At 38.9% G+C, this 27,150-nt stretch overlaps 1 protein-coding gene across 3 annotated transcripts; it reads left to right on the top strand.

Moving 5' to 3' along the window:
* The first annotated feature begins 3,251 nt into the window (after nt 1–3,251).
* LOC139754302 (glucose-induced degradation protein 8 homolog) lies at nt 3,252–26,279 on the top strand. 3 transcript variants are annotated; one of them, XM_071671682.1, is made up of 5 exons: nt 3,252–3,432; nt 16,525–16,686; nt 22,029–22,225; nt 23,406–23,603; nt 25,369–26,279. In XM_071671682.1, exons 2-5 carry the CDS (start codon nt 16,536–16,538, stop codon nt 25,543–25,545), a joined length of 723 nt encoding a protein of 240 aa, XP_071527783.1. In that variant the 5' UTR covers nt 3,252–3,432; nt 16,525–16,535; the 3' UTR covers nt 25,546–26,279. The 3 variants fall into 3 exon arrangements, with proteins under 3 accessions (XP_071527783.1, XP_071527781.1, XP_071527780.1); XM_071671680.1 differs by lacking the exon at nt 3,252–3,432 and adding an exon at nt 7,692–7,804; XM_071671679.1 differs by lacking the exon at nt 3,252–3,432 and adding an exon at nt 14,306–14,360.
* Nucleotides 26,280–27,150: the final 871 nt, after the last annotated feature.

Here is a 27,150-nt window from a genome sequence, read left to right as displayed (position 1 = left end):
TTCTTTTATTGAGTATTGATAGACGTAAAGACGACACCATAATCCTAGATTTGAAGACAAATAAAGGAGTGTGGTGACAGGAAAATGAATTTTAAAACCGCGAATCCTGCCCTGTTCTTGGTTTTTTTTGTGTGTGTGTATTTTATCCCATAATTTTATGGTCGGTTGGGCTAGGCTGGCTGGGTCTGCGCCAGAACCATAGCTCACTCTACCTCTCAGAGCGTGATAATCACAAGAGCTAAAGGAGCCGTTGGCCATGATTTATTCAGTGAAGAATTAGCAACATCGTCATAGCTTTATGGCGGACGTGGATGTATAGGTTGATTATATGGGCAACTTTAGGTGTTCGTAGAGAGCGTGTGGTGGGGAGTGTGGTTGATAGGCTGTGATAGGTAGGTTGTTCATGGGTTATAAGCGTCGTTAATATATACGGAATGTTGTGAAATGTATCCTATTTATAGGCTGTACAGTATGGAGAGAGTATACCGGATAGTGGACTATTATAGGGTATATAATTATAAATGAGTAACTAAGAAGTATATGTCTTTCAGGCGAAATATACTAATAGGCTACGCAAATTCAAAGTAATTAAAAACCCTAATGAGCTTTAATCAACGCTGCAAAAAAAAGGTGAAAAGAGATTTGTTTGAATGTGAAGGATATAAACCTCAAATGTCTATTCACCATTACTCAATACCAGCACTGTGAACGTCGTAATATTTTTATTTCGTGTTGGTAGTACAAAGGGGAGGGGAGCTGGGGTTGGAATATAGTGGTGCTAGGCTAAGGCTTATATTAAAACATTCATCAAAGCTACAGCAGCTATGAAAAGGTGAGTGACTTTTTTCATAGGCAGGATATACTGTTATCCTTTACATCGGGAGTAAACATCCTTTTTTTATTACTGATCTTTTAGAATGTTCAATTCTCTATTTATTATCATAAAATTTTTATATAGAACTCATGTCTCCTTTGTTCTGGCCTTCAAAATTGCGTCGTAGATTCATGTGTTCAATCAATACTGGATATTTTGATTCTTGTATATGTAATAAATCCGTAACTTATTACGTACAAAAATTTAGCAACGGGAAGGAAGGGTCAATGCGGGGCAGAATTTGACACAAGAATAGTTCTTTTTCACGAAAGTCTTACACAACATACCTAACCTTATCTATATCATTTATACTAAGGCTTGGATGATGGGGATATCCTGCTATTAAAAAAGAATAATTGAAATGACACCAGGAAACTATACACTGTAATCAACAGTGCTTTTGTTGAGAGAAAATGTTGCAATTTGGTGAGTCACTTCAGAATACAATGGTAATTCATCAGCGAGTGTTGTCAACACATTGACCAAAGCTGCCATCAACTCACTTCCTTCCTCCCCAAACAAAACACAAACTCCATTCACTCTATGATATTCCCATCTTCCTCAATATTTTCTTATCCACATACTTGGAAGATATTCTAATAATTACCAACAGATTTATCTGTTTTGCTTATCTTTTAATGTGGTTACTTGGACGATAGGTTAGACGACAATATTAACCCACAAGTCCCCCCCATGAAACTGATTCCTGCATTTTGTTTTCTGTTATATAATGATTATATCGAGGTCTTGCATGGAGTACCATCGCCATTACATTGACCGGGATGAATTTCTTCCTGTAAGTGGGTTTTGCATCCAAATGTTTCACGATTCTGCATCGCCAGATATAACACGGGGATTAAAAGCTTTTACGTACGATTAATTCAACCCGTTATTCTAGTCACTTGCTGGCCTTTACAGCTATAACAGTAAAATGCCAGGCAGGAAAAAAAAAAAACGAGCATTCAAAGGAAAAAATGAAAATGAAATCGTTTGATTTCTCTTTATACTTTAGGAAATAAGAATAGAAAGGATGAGGCTTTTCAATAGCCTATCCTTGCTTCCTTGCCTTCTACAACACGGAAAAGATATATGGGTTTTGTTCATACTCCTCTATCCCCAGTACTGAGAGAAAAACCCATAATTATATAATATAGAAACAGTTTTTTTTTGGTTATTCCAGTGTTTTTGATATTCCACACGAGTATTCTATACATTTTGATATTCCACACGAGTATTCTATACATTTTGATATTCCACACGAGTATTCTATACATTTTGATATTCCACACGAGTATTCTATACATTTTGATATTCCACACGAGTATTCTGTACATTTTGATATTCCACACGAGTATTCTATACATTTTGATATTCCACACGAGTATTCTATACATTTTGATATTCTACACGAGTATTCTATACATTTTGATATTCCACACAAGTATTCTATACATTTTGATATTCCACACGAGTATTCTATACATTTTGATATTCCACACAAGTATTCTATACATTTTGATATTCCACACGAGTATTCTGTACATTTTGATATTCCACACAAGTATTCTATACATTTTGATATTCCACACGAGTATTCTATACATTTTGATATTCCACACGAGTATTCTATACATTTTGATATTCCACACGAGTATTCTATACATTTTGATATTCCACACGAGTATTCTATACATTTTGATATTCCACACAAGTATTCTATACATTTTGATATTCCACACGAGTATTCTATACATTTTGATATTCCACACAATTATTCTATACATTTTGATATTCCACACGAGTATTCTGTACATTTTGATATTCCACACAAGTATTCTATACATTTTGATATTCCACACGAGTATTCTATACATTTTGATATTCCACACGAGTATTCTATACATTTTGATATTCCACACGAGTATTCTATACATTTTGATATTCCACACGAGTATTCTATACATTTTAAGAGCCCGAGTTAGTTGCCAGGCAACACTGGCCGTAAAAAATCGACCATTACCCACCCATGCCAATAAGCTCTATCTCCAACGTATGAAAATATGAATGGTTAGTAACTCGAAGAAATATATCACCAGGTATATGTGAGTCATAATTAAAGGTGTTACCCACACGAAAACCATCTTGATAACTGAAATAGCTAAACAAATGTCTCATTCTTACATTCGTTATCTTTAATGATAGTAAAATAAATCAATATTTACGCTCTTTATAAATGAATTCCTCGGAAGCGATATAATTCATTTCAACCCAATTAGGTTCACATATATTTTGGGGCCAATTGAAAAAAAAAGAAAAATGTGGCAACTGTTTGCATGTCTAACATTTCCACGAGAATTTCTTTTCTTGGTACGAAGGTTGGGGTCAGTATGTGCTGGGACGTGAGAGAGGGTACACGTCGCCTGTCTACATCAAGATTTGTTTACGTGTGTTTGGTGTCGAAGAATATAGTGAACTGCTTACCATTATGGTGGCGCATTGGAAGTGAAGGAGGGTTATACAAGTGTGTGGTGTTGTTGCCAGACGCCCAAGCGACAGATGTAAGTGGTGACTTAAGATATAACATTTGTGGTTTGTTATTGTGTTATGGGAGAGAGAGAGGGTGTTAGTGAGGGGATGGATGAGCAGTGAGGTAGCCCATCCCTGGCCCAGGTAGATTATCTTATCTCTCTGCCTCACTCACATACACGAGGCCTTGCTGGCCTTCAAAAGTCCACAAACGTACCATCTCTTTATCAGAGAAATCAATAGAGACATAGTCAACCTTTACGTTTAAAGAAGGAAAAACATATTAGCTTTTAATATTAAAGGTGTACACTCTACTTCCTCCATGTTTGTCTCGACTGTGGTTTTGCTGAAAGTTATATAGTCATTTATATATTGGAAACACTTAACAACGTGATGATTGATATATGTGTTATAGAGAGAAATAAATCAAGGGTTTTTTTCGGGTCGGCTGAAAAATGGCCGTTGGGCAAAAAGTGCCCAGGGGCTTTGACCGTCACAACATCTTGTATTTCTCTAAAGTAAACAACCAGACGATGGGGAAATATATATATATATATATATATATATATATATATATATATATATATATATATATATATATAAAACTTCTTTAGGGGCGGACTTGTGTGTGTGGGGTATACGTGGGGTATACAGGTACATTACGTGGTATCGAACCAGGAAGCTAAGAGGTATGATAAATATTCTTTCATTTATTTACATTCTTCGGGGGAATGATTTGGGTTAGTATGGACGACGACCACCAGAGGGCTAGTGACCTGGTACCTCCTGGCATTGTTGATCATGGCCAAGTGTTTTAAATATCCCACCAGCAACAAGGAAGGACATTATCCTCCCTTGTCAAGGGCTCCTGTCAACTTTGATTTCTCTCTCTCTCCCTAACACAACAGCCTGAGCCATTGATAAGCAATTATGGATAATAGTCGTTAATTACGTTATTAGTAAAGAGGCCATAATTCCTCCGGGGATAATAGACGTATATTCTCATCGTAATTATTAGATCCATAATTAATGAGGAAAATGTTTAATTTTTTTTTTATGTAAGGAGACTATATAAATGCGTTTTATAGTATACCTTTCCCTGCTCCTGGGAGTAGCGCAGCTTTGGGCGACAAGAACCTATACAGAGGTTTTGGGTAACACCAGGACTCTTTGATAGAAATTGGGTCGGGGTAATTATTAATGAATGAATGGCTAAGTAGATAAGAAAACATTAATTTAATATAGTGTACCTTACTTCGTTTTCTCTGATAAGCCTTAACGTTATGTGTCGATAATAATTTTTGTTTTGGAAAGTGAATAAACATTAATTGTTAGCTTAGTGTATGATTTATATGATAAGAAACCTCACGAAAGGAGGTCACAGGAATATAGAACCACCTCCCTGTACTGTACACACACACACACACACACACACACACACACACACACACACACACACACACACACACATTAATTATTCTGGTCTGGTGGGAAGGCCAAGATAATGAAGTTCCTTTTATACTCTTAATTGAAGTAATTCTGCCATAGTGGAGTTTTCTCGAGAATAGTTACTGGCTTCACCAAATTCCTTTTGTCTTTCGAGATAAAGTCATACATTTCGAAGTCTTTTTTTTCTTTTTTTATTCCATTTCCCGTCCCTTAAATCCTAGTGGGATTCAGCGTCACTGTAATTAGGGGATTACATAGTTAAGTGGGGCATATGGATGCGTAGGTAGAGGCCCCAGTGGGTGTGATGGAGGCTCCAGTGGATGGAGGTGGAGGACGTAATGGGTGGTGGAGGCAGCAGAGTGGATGTGGAAGGCCCAATTGGGTGGGGGGGGGGTGGATGCAGGCCGTGGGTGGAGTTGGAGGCAAGTTGGTTTATAACGAAAACTCTACAGAACTCCTGACATCTATCTTGTTATCATTTCATCTTCCCGTTCTTAATGATGTTGTTCCACAGTTCTGGTTATCATTCACAGTTGATTTAAAACGCCCAAGACCCCGTACTGAAATGATGCCAAAACCGAATCAAAGACTTAAGTTTCTCGTATTCAGAAATGTAAACATTGGCACTCGTAGCAGGAAAGTGTTAAGAATGACAAGGAAAATCATCTTGGGACCCCGTGAAGAATTGATAATCATTCCATGGCATAAAAATATCCTGACGTGTCTCTTTCCCGGGTTTTGTTGGGGGGGTCTGGTGTCGCCACCTGCAGCCGACGTTCCAGAAAAGGCGCGGAGCTATATGTTGCCTTCCTCCTCCTCCTCCTCCTGTTATTATTTTTCTCTTAATATGTAAAATTCAAAGTATATTTTTTATGTGACTTAAATCCTCTACAATATCAGTATGTATTTGAAAGATTAGATTTGTTACTTCACCTTGGCTGTGACTTTTGCCACGTATTCCCGTGGTATTGGTATATCCAGTCCCGCAAACAGGAAGTCCAGGCCATTTGGAATTATATTTGAATTATTCTTATTTTATGGAGAGTTATGGATTATCTCTAGTTTTGCCGAATTATTATTTTGGAGGACGGGTTAATGCACTTGATGGCACTAGAAAACCAAGCGAAGTTGACAGGTCTCAGATCTCTTTATTTACGTTAACAGGTCACTCCTCACCCTAGGGTCGTACCGGCGTGGTGGAGGGTCGTACCAGCGTTGTGGAGGGTCGTACCTCCTTCAGGTTCTAAACGTCTTTCCAACGTGCTTTAAGGTCGTACTGCCAAGCTGAAATAAAAGGTCGCATACGCGCGTGGGTGTTCGGTGAGTCGTACCGCCGTATTGAAAAGGGTACGACGTTACCCCGTGTTCAGAGGGTCGTACAGCTGTAACGAAAGGTCGTATCGCCGTGCTCAAAGGGTCGTACACGTCATGTGGTTTACTAAATCTGTTCAGGTTATTAAGAAATAATTACAGGATCCAGAAGCGCCAAGAACACAAGAGCGCTAATGACCCCCTTGAGGGGTTGTTATTTTCTGTCCCTTTCAAAAATTTTGGGCCCTTTTATTATTTGTGCCAGACATGGTATTAATTCGTGGGATAAATGATTTCCCTTGGAGATGAGTATGGCGGGTGTAAACAAACTTAGAGTTGTGGTGAGTCCCGAGTCCACTCGCGCCCGCCATTAGTCTTGTCTCGGTTTGTTTACGTCGGTGGGCAGAAAATTCTAGAATTTTTTTTTTTTTTTTTTCCTTTTTGGGCCCTTGGTCCAACTCTGGTCTAGATGGCGAGGGCTGGCAACTTGTCGCTTACTTATGGGGTTGTTTTTTTTAGTTAAATGACTTAGTTCTATATGGGCATTAATTCCAAGCGCATTCGTAGACTACATTATTTTTTTTTTCCTTATGTTTAGCTGAGGTCCTAATCTAGGCCATCTCATTAACGCTATATATATATATATATATATATATATATATATATATATATATATATATATATATATATATATCCTAGGTCAGGTACTCATTTATCGACCGGTCCCAAGAGGAGGATGAACACTTAGGTTGAATGTGGGCCGACTGCCGTGCCCAGGGCTTGAACCCGGACGGAATCGTACGTTTATTACGGTCAGTGACAACATGGAAGTTGTGTATACGTTATGATTCGCCTGAGATAAAGCTTGTCCCTGGCTTTTGTCAGTGACAGCCCGTTCTTAGGGTATCATTACTGGCACAGGTCGGTTTCTGTGTGCTCAGGGTGCCATTACTGGCACAGGTTGGGTGTGTGTGTGCTCAGGGTGCCATTACTGGCACAGGTTGGGTGTATGTGCTCAGGGTACCATTACTGGCACAGGTCGGGTTCTGTGTGCTCAGGATACCATTACTGGAACAGAGTAAGGGGCCAATTGAGGATTTTTCCCTCTTGAGCTGTCATTTATTCTTGACGCTATATATATATATATATCCTTGTCCGTCAATTCAGTTAGAGATATCTAAATTGATCATGTCCACTTTCATGTACATTTTCTAGCCACGAATCGTACGCATTATGAAAACATTCACCCTTGCATACCAGATCATAGGTTGTATATAACCCCAGCACATGAGACCAGCATTAATGTGATAACCATTACATTAATGAAAGGTTAGCATTGGCGGCTGATGTAGCATTAATATATCCAATTGAAAATGGGGATGGCAAGCGGCAGGATTCGTGTGTCGTGAAGATATATACCCAAGAATTTCTAATTTTGTGTATTTTCACTTAATCCTTAATTTTCCGTATTGGTGCACAGTTGAAAGATTACAAAAATAATATAATAAGGGAGAGACTAGTGTGTTAAAATAAATATGCGTAGATATGAATGCTGTGGCTTGTCCTCAGTATTTTGTTTACAGCGCCAGCTGATCACAGGCAGCGGGTCCTCCGCCAAGTATTTTTCCGTAAATCCTGCCTAAGGTGAGGCTATACACACGATTCACTACCACACTATACAGTATAGGACACTTTAGATTATACCGTTTACTCTATTAAGCTCCTCCGGGCTTAGAGATACGTATGTGATGGTGCAAAGATCACAGGATTGAACCTTTGGGGTTGGAGATAGAGAGACACAGTATTGTAGAAACATGATACGATAAAAAGACATAATTCCAATGAATATGTATGGAATATTAACTTCACCTCTCTGTTTTGGGTTCTGTACCTCCTTTAGGACAACCAGCAAACATTTCCAGTACCACTGTTTAACCAATGATATTTAACCGTCATGTATTGAGCTAAAAGAAACTCCCATTCATTCTTACACGATAAGACAGGTGGAGTGTGAGTTGTGGCGCTCATTTGTATTTTGCGGTCATAGATAATGCGATAGTGGGGAGGGCTATGAAGATATCTTAGGGAGAGCCATAAAGTTCCAGGAATATGGCATTGATTAACGGGATAAGGCGAAACGGTTTTGAAAAATCAATAATTGTTATATGAATATCTGTTCTAACTTCTTCCATTAGCTGAGATTTATCGTTTTTTTTTTTATGTATTACTCGAATTGTACCAACGTAATGGCGTCTGCTGTGCCATTCATCAAAAGACAAATAATGTTCAAAGGATTGTCGTAGTTTAGCTATGAGGAGCTCTGGATATTGATTTTATTTCAAAGTGATGGTGCAGAGTTGAAAGAAGGATATATATATATATATATATATATATATATATATATATGGCAGTGCTATTGTTTGATCCTCTGATGGTAAATGAGGTGATAGTGGCAAGGGCTATGAAGATCCGAGAAATGGGGTTTTATTGAATATATAAAAGTAAGTTAAACGCTTGTCAGAAATCAACAGAATGATAGAATTTAAGAATAGGGATGTGTCTTCTGGATGGTGGAATTTAATGAAATAAGCACCAAGGGATTCCCTACAGTGTCTGTAGTTGATATAGAGTGCTTAATTTTAAGCTTAGCAGCTGCAACTTCATCAATTATTCGTTTTTATAAATTGGGCAAGGTTTTGAAGTAGAGGGAAATTGTGGGGGGGTAACCACTGAAAATGAAGAGTCAAGAGTTTAAGTTATTCGTAACACTTTATCTCAAATCTAGCAAATAGTGTACAAAAAGGGACACCCCAGTTACCCTGCATCAGAAAAGTGACCATTCTGAGGATGCCTGACAAACCATATTTACCCTGCACTTGTTTGGATTATATTGAGTTTTATTTGGTCTTTATGTTGATGTGTAAACCCAATTAAGCTGTAATAAAACAATAAGCTTGCCTCTTTTCATTCCAGTTAATACTGCCATGCATTGTAGCATTTGAATTCAACTAAAGCTAAGTTTTGTTAATATGTTGGGTGAGCTCAGATTCTTTATAGATTTGGGGTTTGATTTGATGCTTAAGGCCTTTCCCACATAGGTTTAGATTCCCATACCTCTATAGACATCAGAAATTGTTAACCTTCCAAACTAAATGAATCATGGCACAGATAAGTGGAGTACATTTTTATAACAACGTTAAGACAGGCAGGTTATCTTTATGTTTTATATTCATTAGTATTTTACTCATCATGTAATAACACTCTCCGTCTCCCTCATAACTCTAACACTAATGATATATTTAATATGGCAATATTGGTTTTAAGAGTGAAAAATCACTTTAAAGTGGTAACAAGGATTGCATAAGATTAGAATACTGATCATGATCCTAGAGATTGTGTATCTGTCTTCCTGAATATTACCAACAGAATCTATGTTAACTTTACCAAACCTCCCTTAGCTGCAGATACAGTATTTATCATAGTTAATGTATACTGAATCAGGATGGTATTTTGAAAAAATGTGCTTGTTACAGTTGCAGTTTAAAAGCTGTTGTCAAGCATTATTTACATTTCAGGAGAAGCAATGCCTCACAAATGGTGACCACAAAAAATGTCAAATTATTTATTTATTATTTATTCATTTTGCTTTGTCGCTGTCTCCCGCGTTTGCGAGGTAGCGCAAGGAAACAGACGAAAGAATGGCCCAACCCACCCACATACACATGTATATACATACACGTCCACACACGCAAATATACACACCTATACATCTCAATGTATACATATATATACACACACAGACATATACATATATACACATGTACATAATTTATACTGTCTGCCTTTATTTATTCCCATCGCCACCTCGCCACACATGGAATAACAACCCCCTCCCTCCCTCATGTGTGCAAGGTAGTGCTAGGAAAAGACAACAAAGGCCCCATTTGTTCACACTCAGTCTCCAGCTGTCATGTAATAATGCACCGAAACCACAGCTCCCTTTCCACATCCAGGACCCACAGAACTTTCATGGTTTACCCCAGACGCTTCACATGCCCTGATTCAATCCATTGACAGCACGTCGACCCCGGTATACCACATCGTTCCAATTCACTCTAATCCTTGCACGCCTTTCACCCTCCTGCATGTTCAGGCCCCGATCACTCAAAATCTTTTTCACTCCATCTTTCCACCTCCAATTTGGTCTCCCACTTCTCCTCGTACCCTCCACCTCTGACACATATATCCTCTTCGTCAATCTTTCCTCACTCACTCTCTCCATATGACCAAACCATTTCAAAATACCCTCTTCTGCTCTCTCAACCACACTCTTTATATTTCCACACATCTCTCTTACCCTTTAATTACTTACTCGATCAAACCACCTCACACCACATATTGTCCTCAAACATCTCATTTCCAGCACATCCACCCTCCTGCGCACAACTCTATCCATAGCCCATGCCTCGCAACCATTTAACATTGTTGGAACCACTATTCCTTCAAACATTCCCATTTTTGCTTTCAGAGATAATGTTCTCGACTTCCAAACATTCTTCAGTGCTCCCAGAATTTTCGCCCCCTCCCCCACCCTGTGATTCACTTCCACTTCCATGGTTCCATCCGCTGCCAGATCCACTCCCAGATATCTAAAACACTTTACTTCCTCCAGTTTTTCTCCATTCAAACTTACCTCCCAATTGACTTGACCCTCAACCCTACTGTACCTAATAACCATGCTCTTATTCACATTTACTCTCAACTTTCCTCTTTCACACACTTTACCAATCTCAGTCACCAGCTTCTGCAGTTTCTCACATGAATCAGCCATCAGCACTGTATCATCAGCGAACAACAACTGACTCACTTCCCAAGCTCTCTCATCCACAACAGACTGCATACTTGCCCCTCTTTCCAAAACTTGCATTCACCTCCCTAACAACCCCATCCATAAACAAATTAAACAACCATGGAGACATCACACACCTCTGCCGCAAACCTACATTCACTGAGAACCAATCACTTTCCTCTCTTCCTACACGTACACATGCCTTACATCCTTGATAAAAACTTTTCACTGCTTCTAGCAACTTGCCTCACACCATATATTCTTAATACCTTCCACAGAGCATCTCTATCAACTCTTATCATATGCCTTCTCCAGATCCATAAATGCTACATACAAATCCCTTTGCCTTTCTAAGTATTTCTCACATACATTCTTCAAAGCAAACACCTGATCCACACATCCTCTACCACTTCTGAAGCCACACTGCTCTTCCCCAATCTGATGCTCTGTACATGCCTTCACCCTCTCAATCAATACCCTCCCTTATGATTTACCAGGAATACTCAACAAACTTATACCTCTGTAATTTGAGCACTCACTCTTATCCCCTTTGCCTTTGTACAGTGGCACTATGCAAGCATTCCGCCAATCCTCAGGCACCTCACCATGAATCATACATACATTAAATAGCCTTACCAACCAGTCAACAATACTCTCATAATTAAGACACGTCTTGGCTTTTAGAGGAATTTAGATGAGGTTCTCGTAGTTTTTGTTAAAATCTAAAAATGTCATTCACTTTTCATCACTTAGCCCCACATTTTCCCTGATTTTCATGTCCCTTTCAGTTATTGCCAGAGATAGTAGTTGGTTGGCTGCCACCTAGGGAAGTATATTTTTGGTTCTACCCACCTTGGTACTAGGAGGCTTAGTAACCGCTCCATAGTGAGCCAGCACTTCAATGATTGTCAAGTTGCTCTTCTCTGTTCCAGGCAGGTGTGTTTTTATTCTGCCTCACACACACTGGGACTGCTGGTTACCTGTCGAGAAATGTACCGTCTCACTTTGTCACAAATAACACTTGACAGCACTCAACTGGCTGGTTTATCCCTGGGGTTGTTGATAGATCAGCCTCTTCCCCTTTCTCCATCAAAAGCAGGGACCCTCAAAAGTCTGTCTTGTCACCTACTTTTTTTCTTTTTATCTTTGATTCACTTTTTTCTACAAATAAACAGATGCACTCATATGCTGGTGACTCAACACTGCATTCTTCTACATCCTTCCATTTTGTTCCTTCTCTCATTTGATCTGCATCTCGTCTTGACACAACTTTCTCAGCAAACCCAGACTCGGACAGGATATCTCTGTGGGGTAGACAAAATTTGGTTAAGTTTAGTAACTCCAAAACCCAGTTTCTGGCCATCTCTCTGTTGAAACTTACTCACAAATTTCCTCATTCCTTTGACAGTTCTGTAATTTACCTTTATACTCGTTGAACACAATTGATATTACTGTAGCTTCCACTCTGTCTTAGAAACCCAACATTATGGAAATAACTAAGCCTTCCTTTAAGAATATGGGAGCCCTGTGTAGATGTCGAGGAAATTTCTTTTCTTCCAAACTGTAGCTTCATTTATACAGAGGATTTATCTATCCATGTATGGAAAACTGCTCTCACATGTGGGGTGGTTCTAGGTCTGCACCCTTACTTGACAGAGTTGAGTCAAAAGCCGTCAGACTTATGCTAACTTCAAAACTTGACCCATTTGCCCTACACCACAATGTTGGTTCACTTTCTTCTGTTGGTATTTTATTTTTGTTTCTGAGAGTTGGCTGTTTCTGTGCCCCCACCATTAGCTAGATCATGCAATACTTGGCTGCTGCATCACGCAATTACTGTGTGGCTGTTAGTAATTCGAGGTTTGGCCATTTGATAACTGTTTCTTTCCATACACCTCAGAGCTTTGGAACTTTGTATCCTCTCAAGTCTTTCCTAGTAACTATGATTTAGCATATTTTAGAAGGCAGTTTTTTTTCACTTCCTCCAAAATCTGTAAATACTTTCCCTTTTCTCTTCTTTTTTCCCTTTCACTAGCCTCTGTATTTCAGTTGAGGCCCAGCCCTGATCTGGATTTTTGTCAATGAGTCACTGGAGCTTTTAAGAAGCTGTTCATTCCTTACATATAGTAGAGGTCTGTTGAGGGAACATGAAGATGATAAGTAGGCGTCACTGTCACAAGGCTGTTTTTACACAGGGGACAGGTTCTTGAAGTAGAGGGAAATTGTGGGCTTAAAACCAGGAAAATCATAAAAAGATCACTACAGCATCATTAACTTAGCCATACTTAACCTAATGTAGGATAATGTTAGTAAACCTAGCAGCTATGATTACAAAAAACAAATGAGTTACATATTATCGAGGCTTCTATAATTTTGGAGCATGCCGAAGGAAGAGGTGAAATCTGTCTGCTCCTTATAACATTTCTTGAAGAGAGATTACAGCTTAGTGACTATAGAATATTGTTGACTCAGCCATAATTGAGCGCATGGCCATTTACACCTCTTCCAACCTCTATATTTTGTGTTTAGGTGTCCATTTCTGGAACTTGTTTGCATGGTTCACTATTTTGTGGGTGTAGTAGTCAGTAGAAACATTAGATAGGAGCCTAGAGCTGCATACACTGCACTGGAGTTGCTCTCTGCCAGTGGCCTGTTGAGGGTGAGGCACTAGAGGTCACTAATTATGGAGACCCAGTTGCCGTGGCCACCCACTTGAGGGTGTTCCAGTTGGGAACAAGCATCAGAGTTGTAGATAGAATACATAGCAGTATCGTTGATAGCTAGGTTCTGATAGGACAACAAGCAATTTGTAATTATGGTAGTTCCTTGCCATTTGGTCCTGTATTGTCACAAGAAACAGATTTTGTTTTGTGTCATGTTGAACATCACCAATGACCCAGTTACCTTCAGTTACATGTCCTCTCTTCTCCACATATTTTTTTTGCCATAGCAAGGTAGCATCAGGAACAGCTGAACAACAGCCACACTTGCACATATCCACTCTTCAGCTGATTTATATTGTACTAAAATCTAGAGCATATCATCCACATCCAAGGCCCACAATCTATTCTGTCATTTACCTTTACCCTGAATACTTCAAACACACTGTTTTCCATGATTGTTAATTCAATATTTTTTTTTTTTTTTTTTTTTTTTTTTTTTTTAGCATGCAGGATAAGGGAAAAGTTCATTTTCATAGGCTGCTTCAACACTGTATATTTCATTTTTAGTTTGGTACTTCCTTTATACAGATTTTAGATACATATTACAACTTTTGGCCCTGTTGCAGAGCACTCCCAATCTGTGGATTGATGACGTGTGTCTGGCTGTCTCGTATCAAAAGTTTCTGTAGTAAGTTTCTCAGTGTTCATGGCACATCCTTGATATTTACCTGGATATATTCTCTTCTCAAGCATGCCCACATCATTAGTCATGCTTTACAACTGTTAATTGGGATTTATGTTCAGATTACTATTTTAGGAACAGTTTGTGAGAGACTCAAAAGTAGTAAAGTGTTGCACATGTATGGAAATGCTGTACCTCCTCACTACTTGTGCATATGCCTTCACCCAGTGCACACACACACATACTCAATATTTTAGTTAACCGTATTGTTTTAGTCCTGTTCATGGCAGAGACATGAACCCCATAGAGAAGGGCATATTTTGTGAACCACCAATACTGTCATTAGTTCTACTTGTTTTGGTGTATGTCATATATAACTCCTTTGTGAATAGGTAGTTTCTCAGTCTTTTAAGGTAACCATGATGGTTGCTTGAAAACATTACATTTCAGAGGACTAAACACATTCATTGGAAATCAAGCTGAGGATATTTTATGTTGAAATGACCCAGAGAATCTACAAAAGGGTTTACCTGGAACACAGACAAAATATTTTGTCCTATTTATGGTAACCGTGATAAATTTTTAGTCTTAAATCTCCTAGGTGTCACCGGTGTTCAGTTGATCATAGGATTAGTAGCATAATTTGAAATGTCATACAATGCCTGGTCTTTCACCCTCTCGAATCACACAAAATAGTGCATTCAGAACAATCGCTGGCTGCCCATCAAACACTCAATTCCTGCGCACTGAAACAAAGATCCTCTAACTACAATGCCAGGTGAACATGCTCAGCACACAGTTGTGTGCAAAAAAAAATTAGATCTCCCCCACCCAAACCACTTCTTGCATAAAAGATACTTCGTTGATCAGATTGCTTTCTTCCTCATATAAGATAGCCCTCATAAGCAACCTCACAACATTGACAAAACCACCTCCCAAAGAGACAAAAAGCTTACACTTCAGCAACCTCTACTCATAGATCACCCACCCCAACAAATATAACAATGACAAAAGACATTTGCACTGAAATAACACATCAAGCACTAAACAACCACCCTGCCACTTAGGTTTAAACTCATCCCAATTAGACATGCATCCATCAGAAGTAAAACACCCCACACAGACTTGATTCACTTTTCTATCAATGCTGTGAAAAATGACCCATCCCCATAAAGTTACGAGCACCGTAACATATCCCAAGAATCTTTATGGTGATGATGCAACTACCACAGTGAAGACAATGAGCAGGTGCTATTCATTTTCCACATAGTCATGCACACAGTATCACCACATTTCATGACCCGTGGTTATGGCTGATGTCCTCAGGGCTTCATGAGCCTCAGAGATTGAATGATGTCCTGGGACAGGAAGTAGGTAATACAATAACATTTGATATGAATATTTATACTCTGAATTGTCAGAGCACTGTAGTTCAGGGAAACTCATTATACCAGATTGGCCAATCCTGTGCATGTTACACAGACTTCCATATTGTAACTATATTATACCAGATTGGCCAATCATGTGTATGTTATATAAACTTTAATTTCAAAACTTTTTCACATGATTAAGTGCAGAAAAAATCAAAGCCACTGTTTTTTCCTTAAGAATTAAGAGTTAATCATTTGTGGTTTAAGAAAAATTCATATACTGGATTGGCCAATCCTGAGTAAGGATCATGTGGATGTGATGGGGATTTGGTGGTGGGCACTGTGCATGGGGTGGGTGCCACAGATTTGGAGAGTCTTGAAAATCCCACAACCACCCACTGTGGTCCCTGGTGGATTACTGAGGCCTCATGGTAGCTTTAGGCTCATAATTTGTTTATGTTTCTGCCTATGGCTAACCATCAGCGCCCGTTGCATGTAGAATTCAACTTGGTTTGGGAAAATTCATCTGTAAATTAATGTTCACAGCACCCTGCTACATAGCAGTAGATTGACATCCATAGCACCAAAAGTGCCATGGAGCAAAGGATAGGGATTTGAGGGTTACTTTCCTGTATATTACATCAGAATAAACCAGCTATTAGGTGAAGAAAAGCATACTGTGTTTATCAATATTTCCATGATTTTTCCTGTTACTGATTAATATATATATATATATATATATATATATATATATATATATATTTAAAGACAGAAAGCCTAAAGCAGTAATGTTCTTGCAGGACAAGTGTTTATGAGAACAAACGTGGACAGCGATACTGACCAAAGTGGCTCTAACGAAAGTGTAAAAGCCATGGACACGTCAGAGTGGTTAGAGGAAACGGGCAAGATGCACATACATCGTGCTGACATGAATAAACTCATCATGAATTACCTCGTTATGGGTAGGCTGTTTAAGTAGTTGCAAATCTTTTTAGAGCATTGGAATTTATTCTTACTGTCATCCTAGGATATTTAGCATTTAGCATTAAACTTATGGATTTTTTGCTGTAAGGATGTACTGGACATCTTTATATTTTGTGTACATGGTGTGAATCCATTATTGTTGAGTCTGGTGTACATCTTTTTGTCGATGTAAACATGATATTTTGCAACCTTTAGAAGTCTTGTAGATCTTCCATTGCACTGGGAACCTGAACTATTTAATGTTGTCAGAATTTGATATGGATACTACAGATAGCAGCTTGATATAACTATTCGATAACTTTGGTGCTGGAACAGTTTTAAGAATTAGAACCTATCTCCTTTTATGTTGACTTCTTTACTTTGTATTTTACAAAGATAATGAACAAATTTAGAAAAAACTACCATCGTCTCACTTGCAGGAAATAATTTTGGGAAATGAGGGATTCTGCGTTGGGGATTTTGTGACCTTTCAAGCTAAGTTTAGTTTGCCATGGTAAGACAGGTCTCGCTCACCAGCTGTAGCATTTCTGTTTTGGGCTGCTTCTTTAGAGTTCAGAATTTCTAACCTTACTAGAACACTTGCTTCAACCACCATTCTTCTTTCTTCCGAGTTTTTCCTCCCCATACATGTTTTGGAATTACTCTGTTTAAACTTCTTCCATAACTGCTATTTATGCCCATGACAAGTAGACTTCCCTCAAAACCACTGTACTACCCTTTCCACAAGTTTTTAGAGTATTTACTCTTAGCAATAAATATTCATAATTGTTGGTATGCCTCCTTTTCGGATCTGACGATGCAGATATGTCCACCTTTATTACTTTTGGTAACTTTGTTCTGAATTCTTCAAATGATATATTTGTATTATATTTTGCATATGATAGAGTTGATAGAGATGCTCTGTGGAAGGTATTAAGAATATATGGTGTGGGAGGAAAGTTGTTAGAAGCAGTGAAAAGTTTTTATCGAGGATGTAAGGCATGTGTACGTGTAGGAAGAGAGGAAAATGATTGGTTCTCAGTGAATGTAGGTTTGCGGCAGGGGTGTGTGATGTCTCCATGGTTGTTTAATTTGTTTATGGATGGGGTTGTTAGGGAGGTAAATGCAAGAGTTTTGGAAAGAGGGGCAAGTATGAATGAAGTCTGTTGGGGATGAGAGAGCTTGGGAAGTGAGTCGGTTGTTGTTCGCTGATGATACAGCGCTGGTGGCTGATTCATGTGAGAAACTGCAGAAACTGGTGACTGAGTTTGGTAAAGTGTGTGGAAGAAGAAAGTTACGAGTAAATGTGAATAAGAGCAAGGTTATTAGGTACAGTAGGGTTGAGGGTCAAGTCAATTGGGAGGTGAGTTTGAATGGAGAAAAACTGGAGGAAGTGAAGTGTTTTAGATATCTGGGAGTGGATCTGGCAGCAGATGGAACCATGGAAGCGGAAGTGGATCATAGGGTGGGGGAGGGGGCGAAAATTCTGGGGGCCTTAAAGAATGTGTGGAAGTCGAGAACATTATCTCGGAAAGCAAAAATGGGTATGTTTGAAGGAATAGTGGTTCCAACAATGTTGTATGGTTGCGAGGCGTGGGCTATGGATAGAGTTGTGCGCAGGAGGATGGATGTGCTGGAAATGAGATGTTTGAGGACAATGTGTGGTGTGAGGTGGTTTGATCGAGTGAGTAACGTAAGGGTAAGAGAGATGTGTGGAAATAAAAAGAGCGTGGTTGAGAGAGCAGAAGAGGGTGTTTTGAAGTGGTTTGGGCACATGGAGAGAATGAGTGAGGAAAGATTGACCAAGAGGATATATGTGTCGGAGGTGGAGGGAACGAGGAGAAGAGGGAGACCAAATTGGAGGTGGTAAGATGGAGTGAAAAAGATTTTGTGTGATCGGGGCCTGAACATGCAGGAGGGTGAAAGGAGGGCAAGGAATAGAGTGAATTGGAGCGACGTGGTATACCGGGGTTGACGTGCTGTCAGTGGATTGAATCAAGGCATGTGAAGCGTCTGGGGTAAACCATGGAAAGTTGTGTAGGTATGTATATTTGCGTGTGTGGACGTATGTATATACATGTGTATGGGGGGGTTTGGCCATTTCTTTCGTCTGTTTCCTTGCGCTACCTCGCAAACGCGGGAGACAGCGACAAAGTATAATGAAAAAAAAGAAAATATTTTGCTTTGTTGGTCTCCCGCGTTTGCGAGGTAGCGCAAGGAAACAGACGAAAGAAATGACCCAACCCACCCCCATACACATGTATATACATACACGTCCCCACACGCAAATGTACATACCCATACATCTCAATGTACACATATATATACACACACAGACATATACATATATACACATGCACACAATTCACACTGTCTGCCTTTATTCATTCCCATCGCCACCCCGCCACACATGGAATAACATCCCCCTCACCCTCATGTGCGCGAGGTAGTGCTAGGAAAAGACAACAAAGGCCCCATTCGTTCACACTCAGTCTCTAGCTGTCATGCAATAATGCCCAAAACCACAGCTCCCCCTCCACATCCAGGCCCCACAGAACTTTCCATGGTTTACCTCAGACGCTTCACATGCCCTGATTCAATCCATTGACAGCTCGTCGACCCCGGTATACCACATCGATCCAATTCACTCTATTCCTTGCCCGCCTCTCACCCTCCTGCATGTTCAGGCCCCGATCACTCAAAATCTTTTTCACTCCATCTTTCCACTTCCAATTTGGTCTCCCACTTCTCCTCGTTCCCTCCACCTCCGACACATATATCCTCTTGGTCAATCTTTCCTCACTCATTCTCTCCATGTGCCCAAACCATTTCAAAACACCCTCCTCTGCTCTCTCAACCACGCTCTTCTTATTTCCATACATCTCTCTTACCCTTACATTACTTACTCAATCAAACCACCATACACCACATATTGTCCTCAAACATCTCATTTCCAGCACATCCACCCTCCTGCGCACTACTATATCCATAGCCCACGCCTCGCAACCATACAACATTGTTGGAACCACTATTCCTTCAAACATACCCATTTTTGCTTTCCGAGATAATGTTCTCGACTTCCACACATTCTTCAAGGCTCCCAGGATTTTCGCCCCCTCCCCACCCTGTGATTCACTTCCACTTCCATGGTTCCATCCGCTGCCAGATACACTCCCAGATATCTAAAACACTTTACTTCCTCCAGTTTTTCTCCATTCAAACTTACCTCCCAATTGACTTGACCCTCAACCCTACTGTACCTGATAACCTTGCTCTTATTCACATTTACTCTTAACTTTCTTCTTTCACACACTTTACACACTTTACCAAACTCAGTCACCAGCTTCTGCAGCAGTTTCTCACATGAATCAGCCACCAGCGCTGTATCATCAGCGAACAACAACTGACTCACTTCCCAAGCTCTCTCATCCCCAACAGACTGCATACTTTCCCCTCTTTCCAAAACTCTTGCATTCACCTCCCTAACAACCCCATCCATAATCAAATTAAACAACCATGGAGATATCACACACCCCTGCCGCAAACCTACATTCACTGAGAACCAATCACTTTCCTCTCTTCCTACACATACACATGCCTTACATCCTTGTTAAAAACTTTTCACTGCTTCTAACAACTTCCCTCTCACACCATATATTCTTAGTACCTTCCACAGAGCCTCTCTATCAACTCTATCATATGCCTTCTCCAGATCCATACATGCTTCATACAAATCCATTTGCTTTTCTAAGTATTTCTCACATACATTTTTCAAAGCAAACACCTGATCCACACATCCTCTACCACTTCTGAAACCACACTGCTCTTCCCCAATCTGATGCTCTGTACATGCCTTCACCCTCTCAATCAATACCCTCCCATATAATTTACCAGAAATACTCAACAAATTTATACCTCTGTAATTTGAGCACTCACTCTTATCCCCTTTGCCTTTATACAATGGCACTATGCACGCATTCCGCCAATCCTCAGGCACCTCACCATGAATCATACATACATTAAATAGCCTTACCAACCAGTCAACAATACAGTCACCCCCTTTTTTAATAAATTCCACTGCAATACCATCCAAACCTGCTGCCTTGTCGGCTTTCATCTTCCGCAAAGCTTTTACTACCTCTTCTTTGTTTACCAAATCATTTTCCCTAACCCTCTCACTTTGCACACCACCTCGACCAAAACACCCTATATCTGCCACTCTATCATCAAACACATTCAACAAACCTTCAAAATACTCACTCCATCTCCTTCTCACATCACCACTACTTGTTATCACCTCCCCATTAGCCCCCTTCACTGAAGTTCCCATTTGCTCCCTTGTCTTGCGCACTTTATTAACCTCCTTCCAGAACATCTTTTTATTCTCCCTAAAATTTAATGATACTCTCTCACCCCAACTCTCATTTGCCCTCTTTTTCACCTCTTGCACCTTTCTCTTGACCTCCTGTCTCTTTCTTTTATACATCTCCCACTCATTTGCATTTTTTCCCTGCAAAAATCATCCAAATGCCTCTCTCTTCTCTTTCACTAATTATCTTACTTCTTCATCCCACCACTCACTACCCTTTCTAATAAACCCACCTCCCACACTTCTCATGCCACAAGCATCTTTTGCGCAAGCCATCACTGCTTCCCTAAATACATTCCATTACTCCCCCACTCCCCTTACCTCCTTTGTTCTCACCTTTTTCCATTCTGTACTCAGTCTCTCCTGGTACTTCCTCACACAAGTCTCCCTCCCAAGCTCACTTACTCTCACCACCCTCTTCCCCCCAACATTCTCTCTTCTTTTCTGAAAACCCATACAAATCTTCACCTTCGCCTCCACAAGATAATGATCAGACATCCCTCCAGTTGCACCTCTCAGCACGTTAACATCCAAAAGTCTCTCTTTCGCGCGCCTGTCAATTAACACGTAATGTGATTACAAATTTTATTCCATTTTTCTCATTCTTAGAATATTAGTTTAATTTATCATTGCCTTTTAATCCCTTGGCATCAGTTAGTAAAGTATGTTAATAGTACTATGTAGTAAATAACTTAAAACTCATGAAATATGAAATGATCATACATTCTTTTATTTGTATTTGCTTTGATAGGTGAATTACTGTTACATATTAATGAGTTCAAATCTTGAAATGCTTTGCAGTTATTCCTGCCCTTTGGATTTTGTAAGAATTTTGTGGATAATGTGTGTCCAGTTTGTGCAAGTAAGAGAATTGCTCTCTGAAATGCAGATGATATAATATCTATTGTATAATTATGATGCAAAAACTAGTTCTGTATATATGGAATTATGCCTCTTATTTATTTTTTTCAGAGGGCTTTAAAGAAGCTGCTGAGAAATTTTCTGTTGAAGCAAACATAAAACCTCCAATGGAATTAGATCAGCTGGATGAACGGATTCGCATTCGGTCTGCCATACAGACAGGCCATTTCCAAGAAGCCATGAGGATGGTCACTGCACTTCATCCAGAGATTCTTGACGACAATTCTCAACTCTACTTCCATCTTCAGGTAGGTGATTTAATCTGTCCATATGTATATAATTCTCCCTTAGAATTAATCATGTGCATTTGATTATTATCCATTTATTCCATAGGCTGTATATATGACCCCTTTCCTTTCATATACTTACTTCATGTCCTGGGAGTCCTTTCTGTCTTTGTGGGGTTTCCACAGTGCTCTTGAAGCCAGCCATGACCACCAGACAGGACCATAGCCCATAAAGTGAAGCAATGTGTTGTTTATATCCTTGTAGGGAGAGTGCAGGGCAGTTGAGTAGTACATGTTCAGTGTCTTCTTTGTAGTAGTGCATCATGGGCATGAGGAATCTTGGAACATGTTGAATTGCTGGTAGTAGTGTTGTAGGGATGGATGATATCCCAAGCGTAGATGGGAGAGTATTTCAGGAGATATGTTGAAATGCTGTTTTTATTTTTGTAGGGATGGGTGATATTCCAAGCATAGATGGAAGATTGTGATGGGAGGGTGGTGTTTGAAACTTAGTTGAGAGGGCAGTTATTTGGTGCTTCTTGAATTATTTCAGTGGATATACATGTTTTGTTTGTCATTGTTCGGGGTTAGGGGGATCCTGAGTAGAGGTTGCGGAAGTGTTACTCGGGGGTTAGCCATTAGTTTTGGAGTGGTTTGGATGGAAGGGGTTAGGTGCTGTAGCAAAGAATTGACCGCCAAGCACGTTAAGGCAAGATTGTATTGGGTAAATTTTTGTTCCATTGTGAAAATGTTAAGTGTTTGTGGTTGCTTGGCTGCTGGTGATTGTTTTGAGTACCATGTTCGATGATGTTTGCAGTTTTGTTATATTTGCTTCTAAGGGGATGAACAACCAGGCAGATGAGGCATAGCTTAGGGTGGTGATGAATTATTTGTAAAGGGTGCTTAAGGATTCTTTATCTTGTCCAAATTGGTACCACTTAGCATTCTTAGGGTATTTTGTGTTTTGATATTTTTTAGTTTGGGACTGAATGTCATGTGTATCATGGTTGGTGTTTTGTTTAGTGAGAGTGATTGTCTGCTCAAGATGACTGGAGGGTGTAGGTTGGATTCATGTCTGTGTGTGGTTAAAAGTGTGATTGAAGGCTTCTGAAGAGAAGCAGACATTCTGTTCTCTGTGAACCACTATTCTAGTTGTGTAATGTGCTTCATGCAAGTTAATATGGAGATTTACTTTTTTCAGCAACAAGTGCTAATTGAATTGATACGAGAGGGCCGCATAGAGGAAGCTGTTGTGTATGCTCAAGACCACTTAGCAGAGAGAGGTCAACGAGATCCATCCATCCTGAATGAGTTGGAACGAACCTTAGCACTCTTAGCTTTTGATCAACCAGACACCTCTCCTTTTGGTGACCTGTTACACCCATCTCATAGACAAAAGGTAGGTGTAATCAGTCTTCTATTTGGTGGGGGAGGATGGATTAGCACACACATTATTTGATATGCTTCTCCTTTAATTGGACATAGCATGATTAGGCTAGAACTAGAATGTACAAAATTGCTGTGGGAGTACACTTCAAGTGCTTTATATCCTTGGGTAAGTTTAAGAGTATTTCACTTGTTTGTTGGTTGTTTTAGTATTATGTGATGTTCTTTTATTTCTTGAGAAATACTTTTCTCACTTTGTTTCAGTATTTTGGGTGATAGTTTTTATTTGATTGGCTATGAATTTTTTTTTTTTATCAAACTTTGTTCTGCTAACATTTAAACATGAATTAAGTTTGAATGGTGTGCTCCTTTTATTTCTAGCGTATTTCAAATAATTTTGGCTTATCTCAGGGATTTGTCTAACCCCATCTCTAGTTTACGCTTATATTTTATTAAATGTGTAGATGATTATAATATTGATTCATACATTGGGTTAAGAATCCTTCTGAAAAGATTTCCAGAGAAAGTATAATTTTATTTAACATTTTATTGATCATTAAGTGAATGAGTGGAAACGAAGGCTGGCAAGGAGTGCTGCGCCCGTTGGTAAGAATTCTATTTCCTTTAGCTATTTTTCATGTATTCTTCAAAAAATGCCAATGATTATTAATTCAAACATTAGGTAAGAACTTTCTGAAGAGGAATGTGTAGAAAATTTGTGAAAATACTGCTTACCTTATCAGTTTTACTTATTATATATTGAATGTTTTAAAACAAATGTGATCACATGGGAAAACTTCCATGTATTTCACTTATTTTTTCTGTGAAATGCATTTCGGGGAAGTAGGATGTTTTAGTTAACTAAAAGTCTGGTTATTTGAATTTGTTTTTAATATATATTAAATAATTCAAAACCTGCCAATCCTTTGCTTTATGTAGGGGTTATGCTCTTCAAAAACTTATGTAACTTCTGAAGTCAAATAAACTTATCTAGCCGTCCATTACTTCCTGGGAATGGGTTGGACTCAGCTACATTTGTGTTCTTTAAATAAATGCTCATAAATCTTCAGAGCTTTAGACCTTGCCTGAAGGTTACTAAGGCTACTTTCCTCTTCGTCTTAAATAAAGAACCTTAGGATATTATGCGAGTCTTTCCTGGTCATCCTAATGGTTAGATGGAACAAGACCTGTTTTGGCTTGGGCTTGGAAAGAAAGTTGTTTCTGCATAATTACAGTAAGAAATTCTTATGGTATGATATTTTTTCTATCTTTTTCTTTGTATTTGATTGCCATTTCCTGAGTTAGCAAGGTAGTGCCAGGACACAAATGAAGAGATATCCAATCACATACACACAGGAACAGAGAAGGGGGCCAAGTGAGGATTTTCCCTCTTAGGCCCAGTCCTCTGTTCTTAACGCTACCTTACTGATGTGGGAAATGGAGAATATGTATGAAAAAAATATATATTATTCTTGGGGATAGGGGAGAAAGAATACTTTCTATGTATTCCATACATGTCATAGAAGGCGACTAAAAGGGAGGGAGCGGGGGGCTGGAAATCCTCCCCTTTAGTTTTTACTTTTCCAATAGTAGGAACAGAGAAGGGGCCAAGTGAGAATTTTCCTTCTCAGGCTCAGTCCTCTGTTCTTAATGCTACCTCACTAATGCTGGAAATGGCAAATATGTATGAAAAAAATACTAAATATATATAAATATGTACATAGATATATACACATGCATATATTCATGCTTGCATAATATGACATTTTATTGTACAGGTTGCAAGTGAATTAAATGCTGCCATTCTGCGAGCCCAGAATCAAGAAGAGACGACTCCACTGCTAGCAGAGCTGTTAAAGCTGCTCCTTTGGGCTCAGGATGAGCTTAACAAGAAAAAGGTTCAGTACCCAGTTATGACCGATCTTATTAAAGGTCAAATTGAGGAACCTAAGTGAGTCTAGAGCTTTTATTTATTCTAAGTCATTAATCTTACGAATTAAACTGTAGCTATTCAGAAATTCATGTACAGTAGACATTTTCGTATTGATAGATAGGCTGAAGTTTCATCATCATGTGATAAAGTGATGTTCCATATAGAGAAGGCTTACACTTTCCTTTTTTTATTTGGTTTTGTATTGTCAATGTACGTAGTGATTAAAGCCATCATTACTGTGTGACAGGATAATTGTTATGAAAAATTTAACTTTATGCTATCATCTTTATTATTGTGAGATTAAGAATATACACTATCCCTAAGACCACCCTTTTCACCACTATCAGATGAAATGGCCATATCAGGTTATGTATCATGTCATATACTCATTGATACTGGATGAAATTTTCATAGAATCAATATGAGGACATTATTTGGTTAACTTGTGTTTGGCATTTTCATTTAGAAGACTTTCAGAGTTTGAGGACATGCAAATGAATGCCAAATAGTTTTCATGCAGCAGTTATTAATTATTAATGAATTATTATTGTTGAATGCATTACTGAAATGATTATTTAGATTCAAATCAAACTTTCTGATTACGTAAAAATAACTGAGAGTTGCATGTTTTACAAATGCTTTGGCAATAATTTGCTGTGTGAAAATAGCATATAAGGTGATCACTGATATTTTAATGAAATATGAAGTTAAGATGTACCCTTGAGCTGAAAGGAACAATAAAGTATAATTATGTGTGATCTTGATGTGATTCTAGAGGAAACTGTATTCTAAAGGCTGGACAGTATATTTCACCTCAAAGCAGAGTTGGGTGATTCAAGTTTTTTTATCATACGTGCAGCAGTAAGCAGAAAATACAATACCATGACCCATGTGTAATGGCTGCAATGAATGGGTTAGATTTCTTGTATGTGCCTTAATCCAGTATTGGGTGTACCAAAGAAATCTATGCTTGTTCATGTGGTCATCAAGGCATGTAGGAGGGGAACCTGGCCTGTATAGAGGCACAGATTCTCAAATTTGTAAGTGTACATTGATTATGGGCTTTTTCCAAATGATTTCATTCTGCGTACATGTAAACACACTACACATGATATTTTACCAGGCATGTTTCCTCATCTATGTATATTTACGTACTTTTAAAATATCACATTTTCTTATATTCCATATGCAATACCTATTCACATATCATTTATATGGGTGGAGCATAATTTTCATTCCACAATTGGGAAAGTGACCTAATGTGCATGAAAAATATAAGTAACAATACAAAAGAAATGATTTACTGTAAAAATGACTTGAGCAAAATGTGGCTTTTTGTTAGATGGTTACACTATCTTTGATGATTTATGGTTGATTTGTGTTATGTGGTATATTTATTTCCAGCAGCTGTGTTTGTTTGGTTGCTAGTGAGTAAAGTAGATGAGATATGGAATCATTCATCAGCTGGATAACATGTGGCTGTATAATATACTTCCAACCACAAATGTGGCCCAGTACAACTTTGACAATTTTATAGGTGACTGTGATATGATGTTTTTTCCAGCTGTGTTAAGTTGCTAATGATGTTTATGGTTAGATAATGGATCATATGGGAATTTCACTCCCT

The sequence above is a fragment of the Panulirus ornatus genome, chromosome 2 (genome assembly GCF_036320965.1).
Source record: "Panulirus ornatus isolate Po-2019 chromosome 2, ASM3632096v1, whole genome shotgun sequence".
NCBI classification, from domain to species: domain Eukaryota; kingdom Metazoa; phylum Arthropoda; class Malacostraca; order Decapoda; family Palinuridae; genus Panulirus; species Panulirus ornatus.
Note: the sequence above shows the minus strand (reverse complement) of the source record. Positions and strands in the feature narration are given on the sequence as shown.

What these genes read in the sequence shown, in the direction of transcription:
- LOC139754302 (XM_071671679.1), top strand. Translation starts at nt 14,321, where the DNA reads ATGACGTGTGTCTGGCTGTCTCGTATCAAAAGTTTCTGTA. An exon ending in CATGAATTACCTCGTTATGG is followed by an intron (nt 16,687 to 22,028) that starts GTAGGCTGTTTA and finishes TATTTTTTTCAG; the next exon opens with AGGGCTTTAAAGAAGCTGCT. An exon ending in ACCCATCTCATAGACAAAAG is followed by an intron (nt 23,604 to 25,368) that starts GTAGGTGTAATC and finishes TTTATTGTACAG; the next exon opens with GTTGCAAGTGAATTAAATGC.